Source organism: Echeneis naucrates, chromosome 5 (assembly GCF_900963305.1).
Source record: "Echeneis naucrates chromosome 5, fEcheNa1.1, whole genome shotgun sequence".
Taxonomy (NCBI): Eukaryota; Metazoa; Chordata; class Actinopteri; order Carangiformes; family Echeneidae; genus Echeneis; species Echeneis naucrates.
Genome location: NC_042515.1, coordinates 21,826,842 through 21,844,976, shown reverse-complemented (window position 1 = coordinate 21,844,976; position 18,135 = coordinate 21,826,842). Strand labels below are relative to the sequence as shown.

Genomic DNA, 18,135 nt, shown 5'->3' with positions numbered 1-18,135 from the left:
AGGGTCCACCCAGAACACCTGAAGGTCGCAACGGAAGCCGAGGCCTCTATCTGCAACGGCTAAAGCAAACCTGGCTGAGTGATGAGAGAGTATTTGAGGCAGATGTGACCCACACATGCAGTGAGAACCCTCACAGCGACACTCTCCACTGCCTACTATCAACCATCAGACATGATTACAGCTGCCGCTCCTTGATCCAGTGCCAGACTGAGCCCACTCCTTTGATTTCTCGTGAATCTCTCCTGCAAAGTAATCAAACAAGATGCTCAACTGAGAGAGAGACTTGACCCTGGTGCGACATTTGTTAAAGTCACACTGCAAATGGGAACAATCTGTCAAATATCTGCCATTTTATACAGAGTGAACGAGGACGCTTCTCCATGTACTGCTTCCCCACGCTCACCTTTTACACTGACTGGAGACAAAGGCAGAGATGCAGTTGCTCATATAATCACTCTCCATAGAGCACTGCAGCTACCAAGTCTATTAATAACCCTCTGTTATTGACGGCTGCGGCCAAACAGGCAGTCAAACCAAGATGAGAGTGTAGGAAAGTAAAGCAATTTAATGACAACAAAAAACACCAATTAACATTCTTACCATGCAATGGCTGAACTTTTACAAAACATCGCAATTGTTCGGGTCACGGTTGTCCTAATGTTAATCCGGAACAGCATATTGATTGTTTGGAAGAGCAGTATAGCATATTGAAAGTTTACAGAATAAGGGTCGATGGCCACAAAGTATTGGATCAGCAGGGCTGAGGGTTGGCAAATATGCAACCAGATTAATTAACAGTAATCTGATTACAAAACCCACAATGTCTTACAGCTGCAATGTCACACCTCGTAATACATACAGTGAAAATATGGAGGGCTGCTCAGCCAACAAACACAATGGTGCGTGTCTGTGGAGCTCAAGTTGACTCCGAGGAATAACCTTGATGAGGTTGTTGTGTTTTCACAGGGTTATCTCACTCTGGACTTGGGAACCACAGTTTTATGTGCACAAAGTCTGCTTCACAATCCAGGGAACTGGAAAGATGCTATCAAGTTGCATTATGAGAAATATCTGGTAGTTTTTCTGGAGACCGAACAATGCTGAGGGCTTAAAGTCAGGATATCTGGACCTCTGTTGCTACAATCTTTTCTTTACTCTTCTATCTTGAACATTTCAGAGAATCCCCCAGTTTGACTTCCTAGGAAAAAAATTATACGTGCTTTCTTGCAATGAGCATGTAGATGCCACTGTGTGTTTTAATATAAAAAGACAGCTATCTTAGCTGTTAGCTTATTTTATGTGGCTTTATTATAAAATAGCAATAAATCCACCTCGCGCCACCTTTACACCCACTTAGTACACGCCATATTTGATTTGTTTTTATTTTAGCTTTATTTTTAGCTACAAATTTAACAAAGGAATTAAAGCATTTTATGAGTTTTAGAGGTGCAGGGAGATGGACTTCTTTTTTTAACTTTAGAAAAAAGAAAAAATTTGTCCCCGTAATTGCAAAGTACACACCAAAGACCGGCATCAACATCCTCATTTAGCTCTCAGCAGTGTGTGCATTTCACAAAATGTCAAACTGTTTCAATGAGACTCATGTGACTACTGTGACTACCGTAAAACGGAAACTCTCATCGGGGCTACATTTAAGAGAAATTTGTGTTCACTTTTTTAAGAACCAGCAGTTGGCAGCTTGTAGTACTGGAAAATCATTTCTCAAAAAAACTGGAATAAATTGTAATTCTACTTGTAGTTTTAATTGGAAATGTTTTCAAGATTTTGATAGAAATGTGAAAAAAATCTATTTACACTACAAGTTCATCACTGTAGATCCAAGAAAATGGTGTGATGTGTGTTGGAGTACACTTTTTGAAGATAAGTCATATGCAATTTATACAGTCCAATGGATTTAAATGTTCACTAACAAGGCATAACAACTAAATTATATCTTCTCTAGTACCACAGGGCAATTTATGGTTCAATCATCAATGTTTACAATATGAAATGATATGTAAATTTCCTTGTTATTTTGTCAGGTATAAAACCACTGAGAAAAATAAGTTAATAAGCAACCTTTATACACATCTTACATCATATTTAATGAATCCATTTCAAATATAAAAGGTCAGTAATATTTGCTCCAATTGCAAAATATCAGTGTCGTGTCCCCACTCGCGTGTGGTTTGCTACAAGATGACATCAGAGGCAGAGCTACATGTAACCATGTGCAATGGGGAGTAAAATTTTGCTAATGCTTGTACAAATAGTACTGCAGCTGAAGTCATGAAAAAAAAAAGAAAAAGAAAATCCAAGCCCTCTAAATGTTTGCGTAATAACAATTATAAAAAAAAGTCACTCCACACATAGAATATACACTATATATACACAGTATTTAGTAATGGTCATTCTGTTGCAACTTGACAAAACAGAGCTTCTTAAAATGGTAATGGCAGTGTGCAGTTGGCAATGACACATTACATTTGACAAAAAAACAAAACAAAAACAAAACGTGTGCTCAGTATGGATAATGTCTGTTTCCTGTTTTGTTTGTTCCCTCCCAGCAGGGTTAATGAAAATGGTGTCCATGGGAGGATGGATGGCGGTTCCTCTCCTCATGCCGGGGTCTGAATGGTGGCTTTGATCTCGGCAGACACCCTCTTCTCCTTTCGCCCTGCATACTCGCCGATAAAGGAGCCATCTTCATTGAACTGAGCGTCCTCCTCACCGTAGTCCACCAGACTGTCTCCGCTGTCCCCCGCTTTGATCTCTCTGCTCAGGGAGTGTTGGCTGCCCTTCAGCGGCTTCTCGTCGTTGTCGCTGTGAGAGGCACAGTGGATTTAGAATCACCTCATTTCACTCATGGCTTCACTCTATGGCTTATTGGAGAGGAATGGGGTTTGTAGGCTTGAGCAATCACTGGCTGTACGATGAGCCAGTGTGATTGGCTTTAGTGTTTACCACTGGCTGAACCAATAATCACACAGATGCACATGTTGAGACAATATTAATCGCTATGCTTTACATCAATCAGTGCGACTGACAAATTGATGACTAAAGGAGAACTGAGATACTGAAGGAGACATTAAACTGGTGCTGACGTTGAGGCTGCAGACGATGTGGGTCTGTAATTTAACTGCACTTCAACTGTGAGACTATTAAATACTTTTATTTGATTCGGCTCATAATTAACTAACTTTCCCAATACTGCCTTTGAGTGCCCTGTCAGTCAGCAGTCGGCTGTGTCCATTCTTGTTAAATTGTAACTGAGCCTAATTATAACGGGTGATTACGAAGTGCAGATTTACACTTCACTAAATTTAAACACCAGTGAGCCCTCGCCACGCTTTTGCGAATGCCAGAGGACAGAGTGGAGATCCCTGACTGCCTCATTCCTTTGCCAAAATGGCAGTGAATAAATTAGCTTACAATGTAAAAAATAAACATGTAAAACATTGCATTACATTGCAAAATCCGCCCCCCAAAAAAAGAAGCCTTGCTTAAGTTTGTGCAAATGGATGTTTCTAAGTGAAGACCCTTTCTAAATGAACATCTTAACTCAGACACTGTCAGTTGTGTGACAGCGCATTGTCTTACTGTTTATTCTTCATGCTACAGTGTTAGTGAGCGCTTATCTTGGAGTTAGCAACACAAGGAAATGTTTGATGTGTTACTGTTGGCTACAACCCACAGTAACCAGAACACTGTTTATTTACAAATAGGAAGAGAAACTGTTTATGAGTGAGAACGCACAAATTCTCCTTATTTCTGTCAATGAATTCTCACCATAATTTTGGACATAAGTATGAATTAGTTTTCTGCCCAGAATTAGATGAGAAAACGAAACAATTTCATGTTTTTGTAGTAAATATGAGGCAATACCAAAGAGTTAGCATAACAACTAAAACTCCCCAATTGAAGTCAGAGCCTTTTTATTTTTTATTGATAAAAACAAGCATAAAAAGCAAATATATGGCTCCTGACAGCTATGTATGGCAAAACAAAATTTGGTTAGATTTAGATTTTATTTGTAAGCCTTATCGCCCAGCCCTAATTACCACTCACTCACATTATGATCTCATAAGAGTTATTTCTCAGAGCGAAATGCAGCAGACAGAGTAAACATGATGAAGTGGCTCACTGTGACAAGGTTTATATTTTAACTTCACCATATCAGCATTTGTGTCGTGCAGATCCCACTGATTGGGGAATTAGACTGAGAGTCATGCTGCTGTGGACTGATATGAATTGGACCACTAAAGGATTAATGAAACGTGCCCAGATATTACTGCCCTGGAGATGAGCTGCTTTCAATTACACTGATTGGTTTTATCCTCCTGCTGTGTGCTGGGCAGCCTGCGTTTAGCTCCATGTGGACAGGAAATGACAGCACTGGACTGTCGCTGATGCTCCTTTTATGAAACCACTTCTAACACCAACACAACACTGTAACTAAGGTCATTATGGCCTATAAAGGGAAGCTAACAATCCAACAACACGGATGTGTAAACAGCTCAGGGATGCTGCTGCTGTTTATCACATACATTCCCGTTACTCAGGCCGTCAAACAGAAGTGTGAGGCTCCACGTGAACCTGGTGTATTCTGGGTTGTCTTTTCAGCGAAGAAAAGAAAGGCAAAGAGAATTATTGAGAGAAGACGGAAACGACTTGCAGCAGAAGAAGAAATTCATACACTGTTGCTCGTGAATTGCAGTGGAGTGTTGAAATAGTGCTCTGAGGATTGCGCTTACCTGTACTCGCAAAATGTGTCGTCATTCATGCCCTGGGACTCCACGTCTGGGTGAAGGTCTTCTTTCTCTTTTACTGCTCACAAAATGAAGAGAAGATATCAGTGATTTGCTCAGGAGACTCCTGCCAATGAAGATCACTCTGTCCCCTGACCGGAAATGTTGTTTGATTCTCATTCCCTCACTCCCTGCACTTATTCACTGGATGAAAGTTCCATGTAAGCTATAGAAAAGACTGCAAATTTTCAATTTAAATGTACATTTTTATGGATTTTTTTCCCAAGTATCAATGTAATTCCAACGAAAAATGTTGTTTCTTGTTGTGTAAAATATTTCAAATAAAATGAATTATCTGAATATGATAAACATGTTGAAGACTGTGAATTGACAGGAAAAAAACAAAAACAAAAACAACAAAAAAAAAAAAAACAACAACAAATGGCTCAGGCAAATCAAAGAAAAGGTTGTTGGAGCTACGGGCGATAATGAGAACTTAATGAGAAAACAAAGGACAGAGCTGTGCCTCGCTCTTTTTCTGCTGACGAGTGAAGCGATGGCTGCCCAGACGACAACCTGATGGCCATTAGCTGTGAATAATAAAGCTGATAAGGACTCTCATGTCCCCGACAGGAGGGATAACACTGGGACACCACAGACCTTAAGTCATCGCTCCCTGTGCAGCCGCTCCATGTGCAGCATTTGCATTTTGCCTCGCTGTGTGCTGCACTTTGTTTGGATAGCCGCTGGAAAAAGCTGCGTGTCTAAATAATGCAACATTCAAATGCAGGACATACGGTGAAAATGCTCATTTTCCTATCAATACACAATGCTATTTTATGTATAAATTTGCATTAAAATAATTTTGAGGCCGAGGCAAAAAAAAAAACAAAAAAACAACCTATCAGCTTACATATCCCTGCCCCTACCGTGACTTCAAGGATGATTGATAATTTCTCTCCTGGCAACAAACAGTGAAATGGAATTATAATGATGCAGCAATTAGTATTCAAGCAAGATTAAGTGTGTGTGAGTGAGCACCTACCGGAATACTTTCCTCCTTTATTTCTGTTGACAAAGCAGGCGATCAACACAATGAGTGTGAGGAGAGCAATGGCACACATCAGGCCGATAAACCAGCCCTGGGTGGATATTCCTCCATGGATGCTGGCCAGACCTGAGGAGAACAATACCCAATGACCTTTTCATCGGGACGCTTGATTGAATGTTTACATCGACAAAGCCTATCTGATGCAAAGGCGGGACTGATGTTGGAGCACGCTGCTGATGGAGACGGTCCAAAATTAATATTAAACAGCTAATCCTGCTTGTCTAATTAATCAAGTAAGGGACGTTGTACCAAAGGCAATTCCTCTCCGCGAGTTTAAATCCTAGTGACACCACAAAGAACCATGCGCCATGGCTTGAGTCGCAGCTCAAACACTCAACATGCACTCAATCAGAGATCAATCAGTTCTGATGCTTGTCTTTCTGTTTGTGTTTTAAACTGATTTATTTATTCTGGTTACCACCTTTTGACCCAGTCGTGATAAGATCTTCCATCTCTATACTAGAATTCTCGAGTGTACTCAGTCTCATGTTCACACCCATTAATTATGTGGAAACTATAAGAGGCATTGAAGGCGTCTGAAACCTTCTAGTTACCTTCACCAGTGCAGAGGATCAATGAGCTGGATGGGTTAGTACTTACAAGGACACAAAAAACTCTTCAACATGTTTCACCTATATAATCTACTTCACTGGCTCTAACAAGGTCCAGTAACTAGTAAAAAAAACTAATATAAAAATGTGCATGCTCTCCTCCAAATATTTATTATCTATGTATTTGAAATATATCTACATATTTGCAAAGCTCTCGCTAACAGCTGAGCTACCACTGGACAGGGCAGATGCTGACGGATAAAGGGAGAAGATGAGGAGAACAGGGAAACAGCAAGGAATGATTAGTGAAGGACAAAGAAGGCCAAGGTCCTCATGAACAGGAGTTAGGAGTGATGCCATTATGGAATGAAGGATGTTGTTCTTCACCTTCGACGAAAGGGCTGAGCCTGCTCTTCTGTTTCGTAATACTGTCGTAAGGACACATCAATTACACTTGACAGAGCAGGAAACTGGATGAATCGCTCAACACAAACCGACATGAGACGAGTGACGAGACGAGATTTTAAATGTGAAAATGGATTCATGGGTGGAGCCTGGCGAGCTAATTGAACATTTACGGAAATCTTGAAGGGAGTTACAATCACAATCGTAGGATTATTTCTGCGTGAGTCAGGGCCAGGGCATTACATTTTACAAATCACACTGTCCAGCACTTGTTCTGTAGTATTGTCTGATAGTAAACCTGTAGCCAGGAACTACTCCTTCTTTTAACAGGCCAGAAAAATCCAATAACATGATTTTCACAGCTCACTTCCATTTCTTTGGTTTTTTCCTCTCTTCACATAATGATGTAATTGCCTTCTGCACTTCAGCATACTGCATACTACCTGGTAAAGTACCTTTAGCTTATGATTTTGTTTTTTACTTTTGAATGGTTGAAGATTTTTTCATCAGGCTGCAGCTAATAACTGGGTAAATAAATATTTAGTCAATCATCAAAAATGTTTCTGTCTGCATTGTTTAATTCCCAGAAACAACACAGACGACATAAATTCATAGATAATGCTCTGGTTATTTTATTTGTAATATCCACTTATTTATGCCTTCAAATTATTTTCTTTAAAGTAAATTCAAAGCTACATCTGACTTAGACATGTGATATAGCCTTTTGATTCGCAACAACAGGAAAAAACAAGTACTGAACGATGTGCATCATTAGTATGGGAGAAGTACAATTTGACAGCAGCTGTCTAAGCTAGTCAACAAAGCACAATCGACTTCATTTCCCCATGCAAATCTTGTGCCATGCCCTACCTCAGGTGCATTACTTGTTCAGGTGATAATTCAGCACACAAGGACACCTGTGTCTGCGTTGCTCGCCCCCACCACTGCAAATGACACTTTCTGACTAATGTTGATGGATTAGTCTGCAACTATGGTAATTCCGATTATTAGGACTGTGCAACAACTTCAACTGACAAAGGCCCCTGAACTGAAAATATCTCAAGGCTGTCTGCTGTGTTTTGTCACCACACTCCTCAGCTTGCTATTACATGCTGCAGAAAGCAGCTGCTCACCCAGCGGGGTGCTGATGCCCTGGAAGACGCCCCCTTCAAAGTCAGGAGGCTTTTTTTTTTTTATAGGGAGAGACCAGAAAATATTTTGATATAGGAGCTTTCAACAGTCTCCACTTATCCACTTATCTCAGTGTCCTGTAAATATCACCCTCCCAGTGTGAGCTCACACTTCCCATGGCCCAGAAGGACATTTCTCCTCGCTCTCAGCTGCTCTGGGACAGACTTGTGTCCCAGAGCTGTGTTGCTGTTTACCCACTTGAAGATTTCATGGAAATTTCAGGTGAGTGTTGGGTCGATATGCTGCTGTGTACAGGGGGACTGGGGCCCAACAAATCAATCACTAACAATTCGACATATTTGTCCAATTCAAGCTGCTGGACTCTGCAGCTCCATTGTTCGGATTGAGGATAGATCTAACATCCTAGATTTCCCTGTGGCACAACATAGAAATTAAACCCACCTTCTTCACTAGCATGCACTTGACAAATAAACAATAAAATGGAGCTGCTTCCTTGTACCTTGACTCCAATTGCCACCAGAAAAAAAAAACTTAAACTGTCAAAGAAAAACAGTAAATAAGTAAATAATTAGCCTGCACAATACAGACATACTTTCGTATCTTTTTTTGTGCTTTTGCATTGACAGTTCACTCGGAGCCCACTGTAGAAATGTTCGGAACTGCATAAACACATATTTGCCATCTATAATTTCATATATTTTTCACAGCTTTTGTTTGACTCTGTGGTTTAATGCTTGTTGTATCAAAATGTGCTGCAGTTCTACCTATGGTGGAACGAGTGGCTTTGGTCACTGGGGACTTTGGAGTGCTTGGAGGTGAGGGTGAAGCTGACTTGCCTGAAAAGAAAGACAGTTATTGTAGTTATCGTTTGAGGTAGCCGCCCTTCTGCCGGTCGGGGGTGGGGGCTACATTCTACTGTTAGCACGCATGCTATTTTAAGCTAAACTATAAGATTAGTAACTACATCATCTACAATGAAACATGCAGATAAATAAAATAATAAAAATATATTTTTTTTAATATTCAGGTTGAGATGTTGGGATTCTTAATTTGTTTCTCAAAAAGGAGTTAATTTTCTTTTTTATACATCATTAAATGGGGAACGGATGAATGTGTGGCATGATCTGATCTTCTTCCTAGGTTTGGCTCTTAAAGCATCATTTACTTCCTCAGCTTGAGCTAGACGTGTTGCACTGAGTCTGCTGTTGCTAGGATAAAAGTCAATATTCGTTTACAGTCACTAATGAGCCAAGATTAATATGAATTTATAATTAGGTTACTCATTACCATTGCTAATAGCGATAAAGCCACAAACTTTATCTAGAAAGAATTTGACATTTTTCTAATGAAAGGAGGCATCAGAGTGCTCTCTGCTGATGGCAAGGGCAAACAGCAGACAAGGTCAATTATGTGCAAAGGAGCACAGTGTTTCACAATTATTATTTCTGAGCACAAAAAATAAATAAATGAAATGTGCTGGAGACTCAGTGATGTCTGATTTATTGAGGTTTACAGCATCCACATCTGTCCACTTGTCTATATCCAACCATGCACTCGCTACCTAACACTACTGTGGCTGAGAAACATGTCGTACCAGCAAACGCATACTTCCAATTGGGAAGCAGTTGAGTGAGTGCAGGTACGACATGTCACTGTTTCTACTTTACCAGATATCTACATACTGAGGCCAACAGTGGGAGCCAGTGTGGAAGCTGCAGAAAAAGGAAAGATAACAAAAAGAAAAAAGACAGAAGGGACAACATTGCATTGCTAAGCAGACGTTTCCACTTTTGCACACATTTACAACACAGACTGTTTGATCAAAGCCAATGTTGAAAGCGAAGCACTGTTTTAGTGGCGAGAGTGATGGAGGTACAGTTGTCACAAAAGACTTCTCCCACACACACACGTAAAAGCTCTAGACATAAAAAATTAGTCGCCTTTCCTGTCATCATTGGAGCTGGCTTTTGCATGCAAATAAACAACCCCAAAGAGCCTATTAGTTTTTTTTTTTCCCAGTACTAAATAGTCACTGGCGTATTCAGGAACTGCAGTGTGTTTCAACAGCTTTTTCTTTTGTTCACAGCACAGCTTAAGCGACAAAACAAATTTCTTTAGCCATAATATTTCTGTGGAGAGTATCTGATGGGGACTGCTCGAATGACACTTAGGTGGGTCTGGAACGTACGGGTTCCTGTTTCATTTCCTGTCCTATTGTGCACATTGCTGCCCCTAATCTACACAGAAGCTTGATCTGAACTGGGACCAGCTGAAGTATGGCATGCAGAGCCCAATAAATTATATGTAATCAAAGGGAAAAGAATGATATGCTATGAGGTGGCTCATTATGATTACTTACATACCAACTTGTTTGTGATCACACAATTCACTACCAAAACCTTCAGTTTCCCTCCTGCTAAAAGCAATTTTCTTTCTTAGCTGATTGTTTCATGGATGCTTTCTGTCCAATCAATAAGCACTTGCTCTCTCATGACAGTGACAAATGAAAACCTCCACTACACGCGTATGAAATAGTTTATCCACAAAAATTACTTACATGGAGATATGAAAAGCTTGGCTGCCCAAGCATATATCATATTCTGCTAGTTCAATGCCATTTTCAAATGGTAGAATAGCTTTGTCACCTCGTTCGCTTTGCCCAAACTCATACTAAGCCAATTCTGCACCTAAAAGCTTGTCTGTCCTCAGAACGTGCTCACTCACCCATCCTGACACCCACATGCCGATCCAGACACATGCCACCCAGCCGCTTGCTTTCTGAGCCCTCCAATCACTCACTTGTTTCTAGGGTGGTGGTGCACTCCTCGCTGATGACAGGCCCACAGCCAACGGTGGTGCAGGAGCGAAGATAGAACTTGTATTTGCTCTTTGGTTCCAAGTCGCGCAGAATCCATTCAGTGATGTCAGGGTTGCTGATGTCTACTGTCTGCAGTGGACCCATGTCCTCTGTGTCATTCACTAGGAATAAAACACAGGGTTAAGGCTGCAGATTGCATTCAGAGCTAGCATACTGTACTCTGAGCCCATAACGAGAGAAACATGGTGCATGAAATCAGAAAGTAAGATGGAAACAAATTCAAAACTGGAAGCAGCTTATGGTCCATATATATAGTTATTTCTCCTGACTGTACAGTGTTATCAATATTAGTGTTATTTGTTTTAACACTGTAATAGGGCAATGATCTATAACCAAAGTCCAACCCCTACATATAAACAGCATTGTTTTGTATATTAGTTACAGAAAAAGTAGGTGAAGAAGACAGTGCATTATTTTACAACTGCCTTTAGCTTAGATGTGCTCTTTGAAAAAAGAAAATATTCAGGGGCCTTATTTTTTGATGATAAATCATCGGACCACATTCAGCTTTAAGTCATGATTTCAATTACTAAATCAAATATCGTATGGTGACTTCTTGTCTTAAGCTCATATTTTGTTCCCCACCAATAATCACTGTACCAATTAGAATTTTTTATGGTAAAAAGCCACATTTATCCACATTTATTTTATTTTCTTTTTAATTACTTTTATATCTCAGACATCTGTGACCATTATTTGTTTTTTTATGATTTGTAATAAATATATATATTTATTTATTTACTTACTTGTGATTGAGTGATTACTATACTTTGCCACACACTAAATGATGTTCACTCCTGTCCTGCACAATTAATGATATAATAATTTTGCCCTCAGTCTGCCAGCACTGTGATGTGATCTCTCATTTTTCATTACGTAAAGCAGGCCAGGAGGTTATAGGGTGGCATTTACTTTTTGTGTAACAAACAAAACAAAAACAAACACACCAGGTGTTGAGGTGACCTTTGCTGTGAAAGTGATACTGCGTCTCTTTGACTAGAATGTATCAGTCTGCTTCTCTTTTTGCCTGGACACCAACCACTCTTATCAGACATCATGGTTTTCTGTCATGCCTTGAGGGATGACAACTATCCATTTTTGGTAAATCATGCAATCCACACTGGTGCTGAGAAAAGGCCATAAAAATCATGTTTCTACTGTTTCTACTTTCTCACTTTTCTAAGACTTAGGCCTGGCAGCCAGAGTACATGATCTTACGGGGTAAATTGGCTGAAGGCTGAACACTTTGGCTCCTCCACTGACTTCAGAAAACAATATTTCCAAATATTCTTCAGCCTCCTGGGCCAAATACGGTTCACCTTGTGTAGTAAGAAGCACACAGAGTCTTACCAGCACTGAAATAGACAATGGCCCAACAGCTAGCGTGAGTTTAGCCCAATGGGAAAAAAAACAGAATACAGTGAATCCAAGGTCATTTTGCTGCCCACCATGTTTTTTTTTTTTTTTAAGTGCAAACTTCATAGTAACTCTGATATAGAGTAAAATGGTCTTTGATCAGAGAGATAAGTGTGAATACACAACAGCACAAAAAGACCAACAATCTTCACAAAAATGAAAATCTCTTTTATGCCACAAAGCAAAAAAAAATAAAACATCTTCAAGTAGTCAGTAAAGTGCTCTTGACAAACACAAGGAATTTTTCAACATGAGAGAATAAGCAGACTATTAGCCCTCTTCTTCACTTTGGTGTAACCAAGTGTAACAAGCTACAACAGACTTGCCGGAAGAGAGGCTCCTGGTTGTTTAGGTCTAATGGCCTTCTGTGCTCAAGGCTGTGGAATGGGTCAGCAGGAGTTTAACCTTACTCGTTGATTAGGGGGACTTTAGCTGTTACATTCAGAAATGTATATAGTCGTTTAGAAAAGAATACAGAGTACGGGTGATTTCTCACATATGCAATGAGCAATGTCAAAGCAGTTGAGCTGAAGGTGTTTAAACACCCAGGTGTTACTGTATGCTCTATGTCCTACACAATGTTAAAATAGTTAAACCTGTGAGATGTGAAGCTATTAAATGGTACTATGAAGGTGGGCGTAGCCCTCAAACAGCTGCGCTGCAGCTTGAGATTCCACTTATGTCACTGATGATACACTGGTGCTCAACATTTCGCACATGACTTCCTTCAAGGGGACTTCAAAAAAAGTCACACTTCAAAGAGTCCATCAGCTTTATTACTGTGGCACAATGAAAACGTCCTCTCCTGAAATACTGTATGACACTTGGCCCTCTTGTGCCGCCGCCACATCAAACTCAATTATCCGGGAAATGCGGCTCTAAGACGCTGTTGGAAGTTAGTCATTAGTTTCATTATGACTTTTGTTTAAGGACAGCAAAGTGTGTGCACACATGGGATATGTTCAGGAACGGTATCTCTTGAGGCCGTGAGCTATGGTAAGGATGTTCCCTGCGGACAGTATGGGGTCAGTAAAACTGGACCTTAACAGACGGTGACACAGTAGCTTTGGTCAGCAGGAGCTGAGCCATAACTGTGACACATAGGCCAGCAGACATCATTCTGACATGTTTCCTATACACACACTCTGACCTCACTATGACCTGGCTTATATTAGAGCAACACAATGATTTTCCTGTTTGTGCTGAGGATCATGGGTTAGACACCATCAACAATCACCAGCGAGCCTAAGAGAAACCACCATTATTTTACCCACACATTCTAGAGATAGAGCATGTGCTTGCCTGCATATTGTATGGAGGGAGAGACTTTGCATTTAAAACTTTGCGGCTATTTAGGTCTCTAAATTACTCTAAGTGTTGCCACACTGAAATATGCAGTCTGCGTGTTATGTGTGTGCTGAATTTCTTTGTTGTTATGTTGGAAAACAATGGAAAGAAAAGAGAACACAATAAAAAAAAAAAAAAAAAAAAAACAATATCCCTTGTTGGCAAGATGGGAGCATTGTCATTATATCTGAGTTAAGTAAGGATAAGTATGATGCGTAAGGATACTTACTGAGCTGATACTCAAGGAGGTACCCGGTGAGAATCCCATTAGGCTCCAACGGCGCAGCCCAGACCAGAGAGACAGTGTGCTTCTGTATGTCTGTGACCCTGAAAACCGGATTTTTTTCTGGGACTGTGGGGCCAAGGAAGGTAATACACACAAAGAGCAGTTGAATTCTCCAACCCAGTTTCCTTGGCTATTATTAGATTTTCTCTTCAGTAGTTGTGAATCAATAGACTTCATGCTGTTTTTCTACAGTCCTACCTCCCTCTGGGGTTTTGAAGTTGACGGGATGGCTGCCAGGGCCATTTCCCCGCCCGTTGAAGGTCATCACAATGAGGCTATACTCAGAGAAGGGTGTTAGTCCTGGTATCGTGGCATGGTTATGGTCCCCAGGGAACGTGAGTGTGTGTTTGTCCCCGTGGCTTTTCTTTGAGTCAACCAGACGACGCAGACGCCACCAGTTTATCTACATCAGGAGAGAAACACAGCGAGCCACCCTAAGTGGAGGGATCAAACTTTGTACAATACTGAATGTGTGAGAGGATGTTAAATAAGTTATTGTTTTCTTTTTTTTTGTTTTTTTTTTCCTGGTGGTGTGAGAAGAAAAAACATTGAGCTACCCAAGTAAAGGAGACAGAGTGAGGTGAGAGGAGCAAATGTTTAAAGCAAGGTCAGGGCCATTCCTTTTAAACTGTGTCTAAAAGCAAAGGTCTGTTTTTGAGGTATTACCCTGTAGCCTCCCAGATGTCCATGTAGCTTGTCCTTGTGTACACGCATCCAGCTAACCTTGACCACGGTGCTGTTCATCACTTCCACAGCAACATCATCAGGTGCAGCAGAGGGAACTGCAAAGGCAAACACACATTACAATCTACAAACTAAAAGTGAGTCAGGACAGTGAAGTGAGACTTGTAACAACGGTCCTGAAAATAACTCAGAGAATTTGATATTAAAGTGACAAGAGATATTCAAACAAAGGTCAATAAAACACTAAAAATAAAAATCACATATTTTCAGGAACAGCTATTGGGAACTAATTAATAACTCAACGTATCAAAACATTTTGCCTAAAACCAGCTCGGCTAAAGGGAGTAAATACTGGAGTTTCTAACACCAGACATGAGTGAGAGTACAATGGTGAGACGTATCATGACCTGAGGTGACTTCCTGGGGACAAGTCCAGAAGAAAGCTAAAACATGGGGAATACAACAACCCTTTACAAGAGTGCATCTCCTGAGCAAGTGACCTTTAATCTCTCAAAGTCAAACTTGAAGTCGTAAGTCTGAATGCAGCAGGTGAAAATGCTAAGCAGGGAAGGAAGGCGTCTCTATTATGTTACTTAAAACTTCCTCTATAGAATAACATGCAAAGGCAGCAGTGGCTCTGAGTGGAGGTTTGTGCAAGTTAATGTTCTCACAGAGAGCATTTCAGTTCATCTCCATAAACTTTGGGCAGGCAATCACTTTTATCCATCAGAATGATCTGAAATCACTTTACATTTGAAAATGGCTACAAAACAAAGGGTAAGCAAAAGGCAAGGAAACAAAAGTTCATAGGTTTAGCTTTCTAGTTTTATCATCAAAAATTCATTAAGAGAATCTATGAAGTGTTCTTCTTTTTAGTTTCTTTGGCCAGCATTCCTTGAATAATTTCAGTATTTTCAAAGATGCAGTAACTGATGTTTAGGGGTGAGATGAGCACAAATGTGGGTGCATAAATAGGGAAGCATCACTGGTCCTCTTGAAACCTGCATTTGGACAACAGCTGTAAGCATGTTGTTTCACACCTGGCTTTATGAATCATCTCCACATCTGTCACATGTAACTGCTTGTGATATGATTTCATTTTCTGCTCCTAAACTTGTTGTCAGACAGACATATGTATATGAGAAAGGGACGTGCAGAAGAGTTGAGGGAAAGAACTTAAAAGAACTTGCAACTTTAAACAATGAAATGTCATCTACTCACAATCCTCTCCAGAGTATCCAGTCACGATCTTGGGCTCGGGACCCCAGCCCTGATGATTCTTGGCTTGGATCTTGATCTCATAGGGAACAAAGGTGGGTGTGTTCTTCACAACAAATGAGTGTCTTTTCACCATGTGCTCCTTCCAGTCGCCCTCCACATCCTGTCTTCTGTAACTCACCTTATACTCCAGACCAGGACCATTGTGCTCAATGGGCAACAGGGGCTGAATGATGACAGCATGACAGAACCAACTTGAATTAGCGCCAAGCTACGTGAACATATGGTCAAAATCCACTTTAGTTCTCGGCCAGGAATGTTTTGCATGATGTAATGATGTCAAAGTGTGGCTGGTCTTTGACCATTAAGAAATGAAATCTCATGGTTTCACAATTTTATTAGAAATGTTTATTAAATTCTGTAACACCAGTGAAAATATATTTCACGTCACGGTCACCTTGATCTTTGACTTTTTCCACAAAAATATAAGCATTTCATCTGTAAATCATCTTCTTCTACCAAATTAGCAGAGGATGTTTAGTTGCAACATTCAGCTCAAAATAAAGAGGTGGACGTATGCATGTACGTAATGTGGCATGGGTAGACGGACATACAACCCAAAGACTAAATGCTTTTTGCTGGCAAAGAGGCATAAAAAGGAAGAACAATAGAGTAAAGGGTTTCATCCAGACTTTCACAGTTGCGTAAGAAAATTCTTGTGTTTTGGTGCTCAATGTCACTGTGTCTGTGGGATTAAAATGACAAACCGGGTCAGTGAACTGTGCTTGGACCAGTTGCCATGTTTTACCCTGCTATCTAATAAACAATGGAACAATTGACCTGGTCTAGCAGAGGAGCCTGTCTTTGATAATGGACTCCAAACATCACTGCAGATGAAAAGATTTTTCTTTTCACAGAAGTCAGACTGTGAGAAATGCAATGGCATACCATTTTCCACAAAAGCAAATCATTAACAGTGGGAGAGCTCCTGAATCCACCCATACGTTACAATGACATGGCAAGCATATAATAAGTGGATGACAGATTCATCTTTTTTCAATAAAACAGAATATATTACTGTACACATTAAAAGAAAATTATTCTTTTCATAGCCCTCCTTTCTCTTTCTAATCAAAGAAAAGGATCAGCTTTCAATGTGGGCTATTTTACAGTGATCCCAGGAAATGGCTTTTCTAAAGATCTGAACCACGGAGTGAAATATCAAAAGTGGAACATTCCTATTTCTTAAATCGTTATTGGTAATTGCCTATGAATCACTGTTAAGACCTCATGTCTGTTCTCTTAGAGAAATTCTTTGACTCACAGAAGACAGTAGATGTGAATAAGCTGCTATGTAAAGGTAAGGGCACATTACAGAATGTGCAGAAAGACGATCGTTAAAGACCAAGTTCTATGTCTTACCTCCCAGTTAATATCCATTTCATGTGGCAAATGACCTTCGATTTTGATATTTTCTGGGTTCCTGTCAGGGGCTGCAGAAAAGAAGGAATATAGATTGTGTTGGCATTGTGGAAGAAATCTCCAGTGAAATAGGAGCACAGGAGAGCAGATTTTCAACAAGAGTGAAATCAATTATGTAACAGGTCTGAGTGTTTTAAAGTTCACAGAGCAGGAGTGTTGGCAGCTCAAGTGGCCTAGAGGACCTTATCAGAAAGCATAATAAACATGAATGGCGGACGGTGCAGACCTGCTGGGGGGGTTTTGTATCTCTCTGTGGGCTCGCTGGGAGGACCCGTCCCGACATCGTTGACTCCGGACACGCGGAAGCGGTAGTCAACATGACCGTGGAGCTTGAGGATGGCCGAGTTTTGGTTCCCAGGTACCCGGAGAAGCTCCTTCCAGTTACCCGGCTCCCACTGGCTTTCCTCGTACATGATAATAAACTCTGTTCACAGGTAAAAGACATTCCCTCAACGCAATGCTTCTCGCTCATCTAATTTTTTAATCACTAACCCTTATACTAATTCATGTCAGATCAATCAAATGCAGATTACCGGCGTAAGAAATGGTATTCAACAACTGATTTAGCAGCAAAATGATGATAAAACATATTAATGCCAACACGATCTGCACTATATAAACTGACATCTGCAGAAATAGATTTTCCTTTTACCTATGATGGAGCTGTTATGATCATCCCCAGGGATCCATTTCAGTTTCACAGTTTTACTCTTGTGTTCAGACAGCACCAAGTTCTCAGGCGCATCTGGGACGTCTGAAAACCATCACAACAACGTGGCTTTGGAAAATCACAGACACATCAATCTAAAGGAACAAATGTTCAATCGAGTCATCCTGAGAGTCCGGGGATGCGGAAC

At 40.5% G+C, this 18,135-nt stretch overlaps 1 protein-coding gene across 1 annotated transcript in view; it reads right to left on the bottom strand.

Moving 5' to 3' along the window:
- Positions 1-616: 616 nt before the first annotated feature.
- Positions 617-18,135, bottom strand: part of chl1b (cell adhesion molecule L1-like b) — a 36,874-nt gene continuing 19,355 nt past the window's right edge. Inside the window, exons 15-25 of the mRNA XM_029501552.1 lie at positions 17,931-18,032; positions 17,505-17,702; positions 17,219-17,289; positions 15,800-16,022; positions 14,561-14,676; positions 14,093-14,297; positions 13,838-13,960; positions 10,767-10,946; positions 5,794-5,925; positions 4,755-4,827; positions 617-2,823 (exon numbers count right to left, since the gene is read on the bottom strand). Coding sequence (XP_029357412.1) covers positions 2,619-2,823; positions 4,755-4,827; positions 5,794-5,925; positions 10,767-10,946; positions 13,838-13,960; positions 14,093-14,297; positions 14,561-14,676; positions 15,800-16,022; positions 17,219-17,289; positions 17,505-17,702; positions 17,931-18,032 — 1,628 coding nt within the window. The 3' untranslated portion in view covers positions 617-2,618. The remainder of the gene's footprint in view (positions 2,824-4,754; positions 4,828-5,793; positions 5,926-10,766; positions 10,947-13,837; positions 13,961-14,092; positions 14,298-14,560; positions 14,677-15,799; positions 16,023-17,218; positions 17,290-17,504; positions 17,703-17,930; positions 18,033-18,135) is intronic.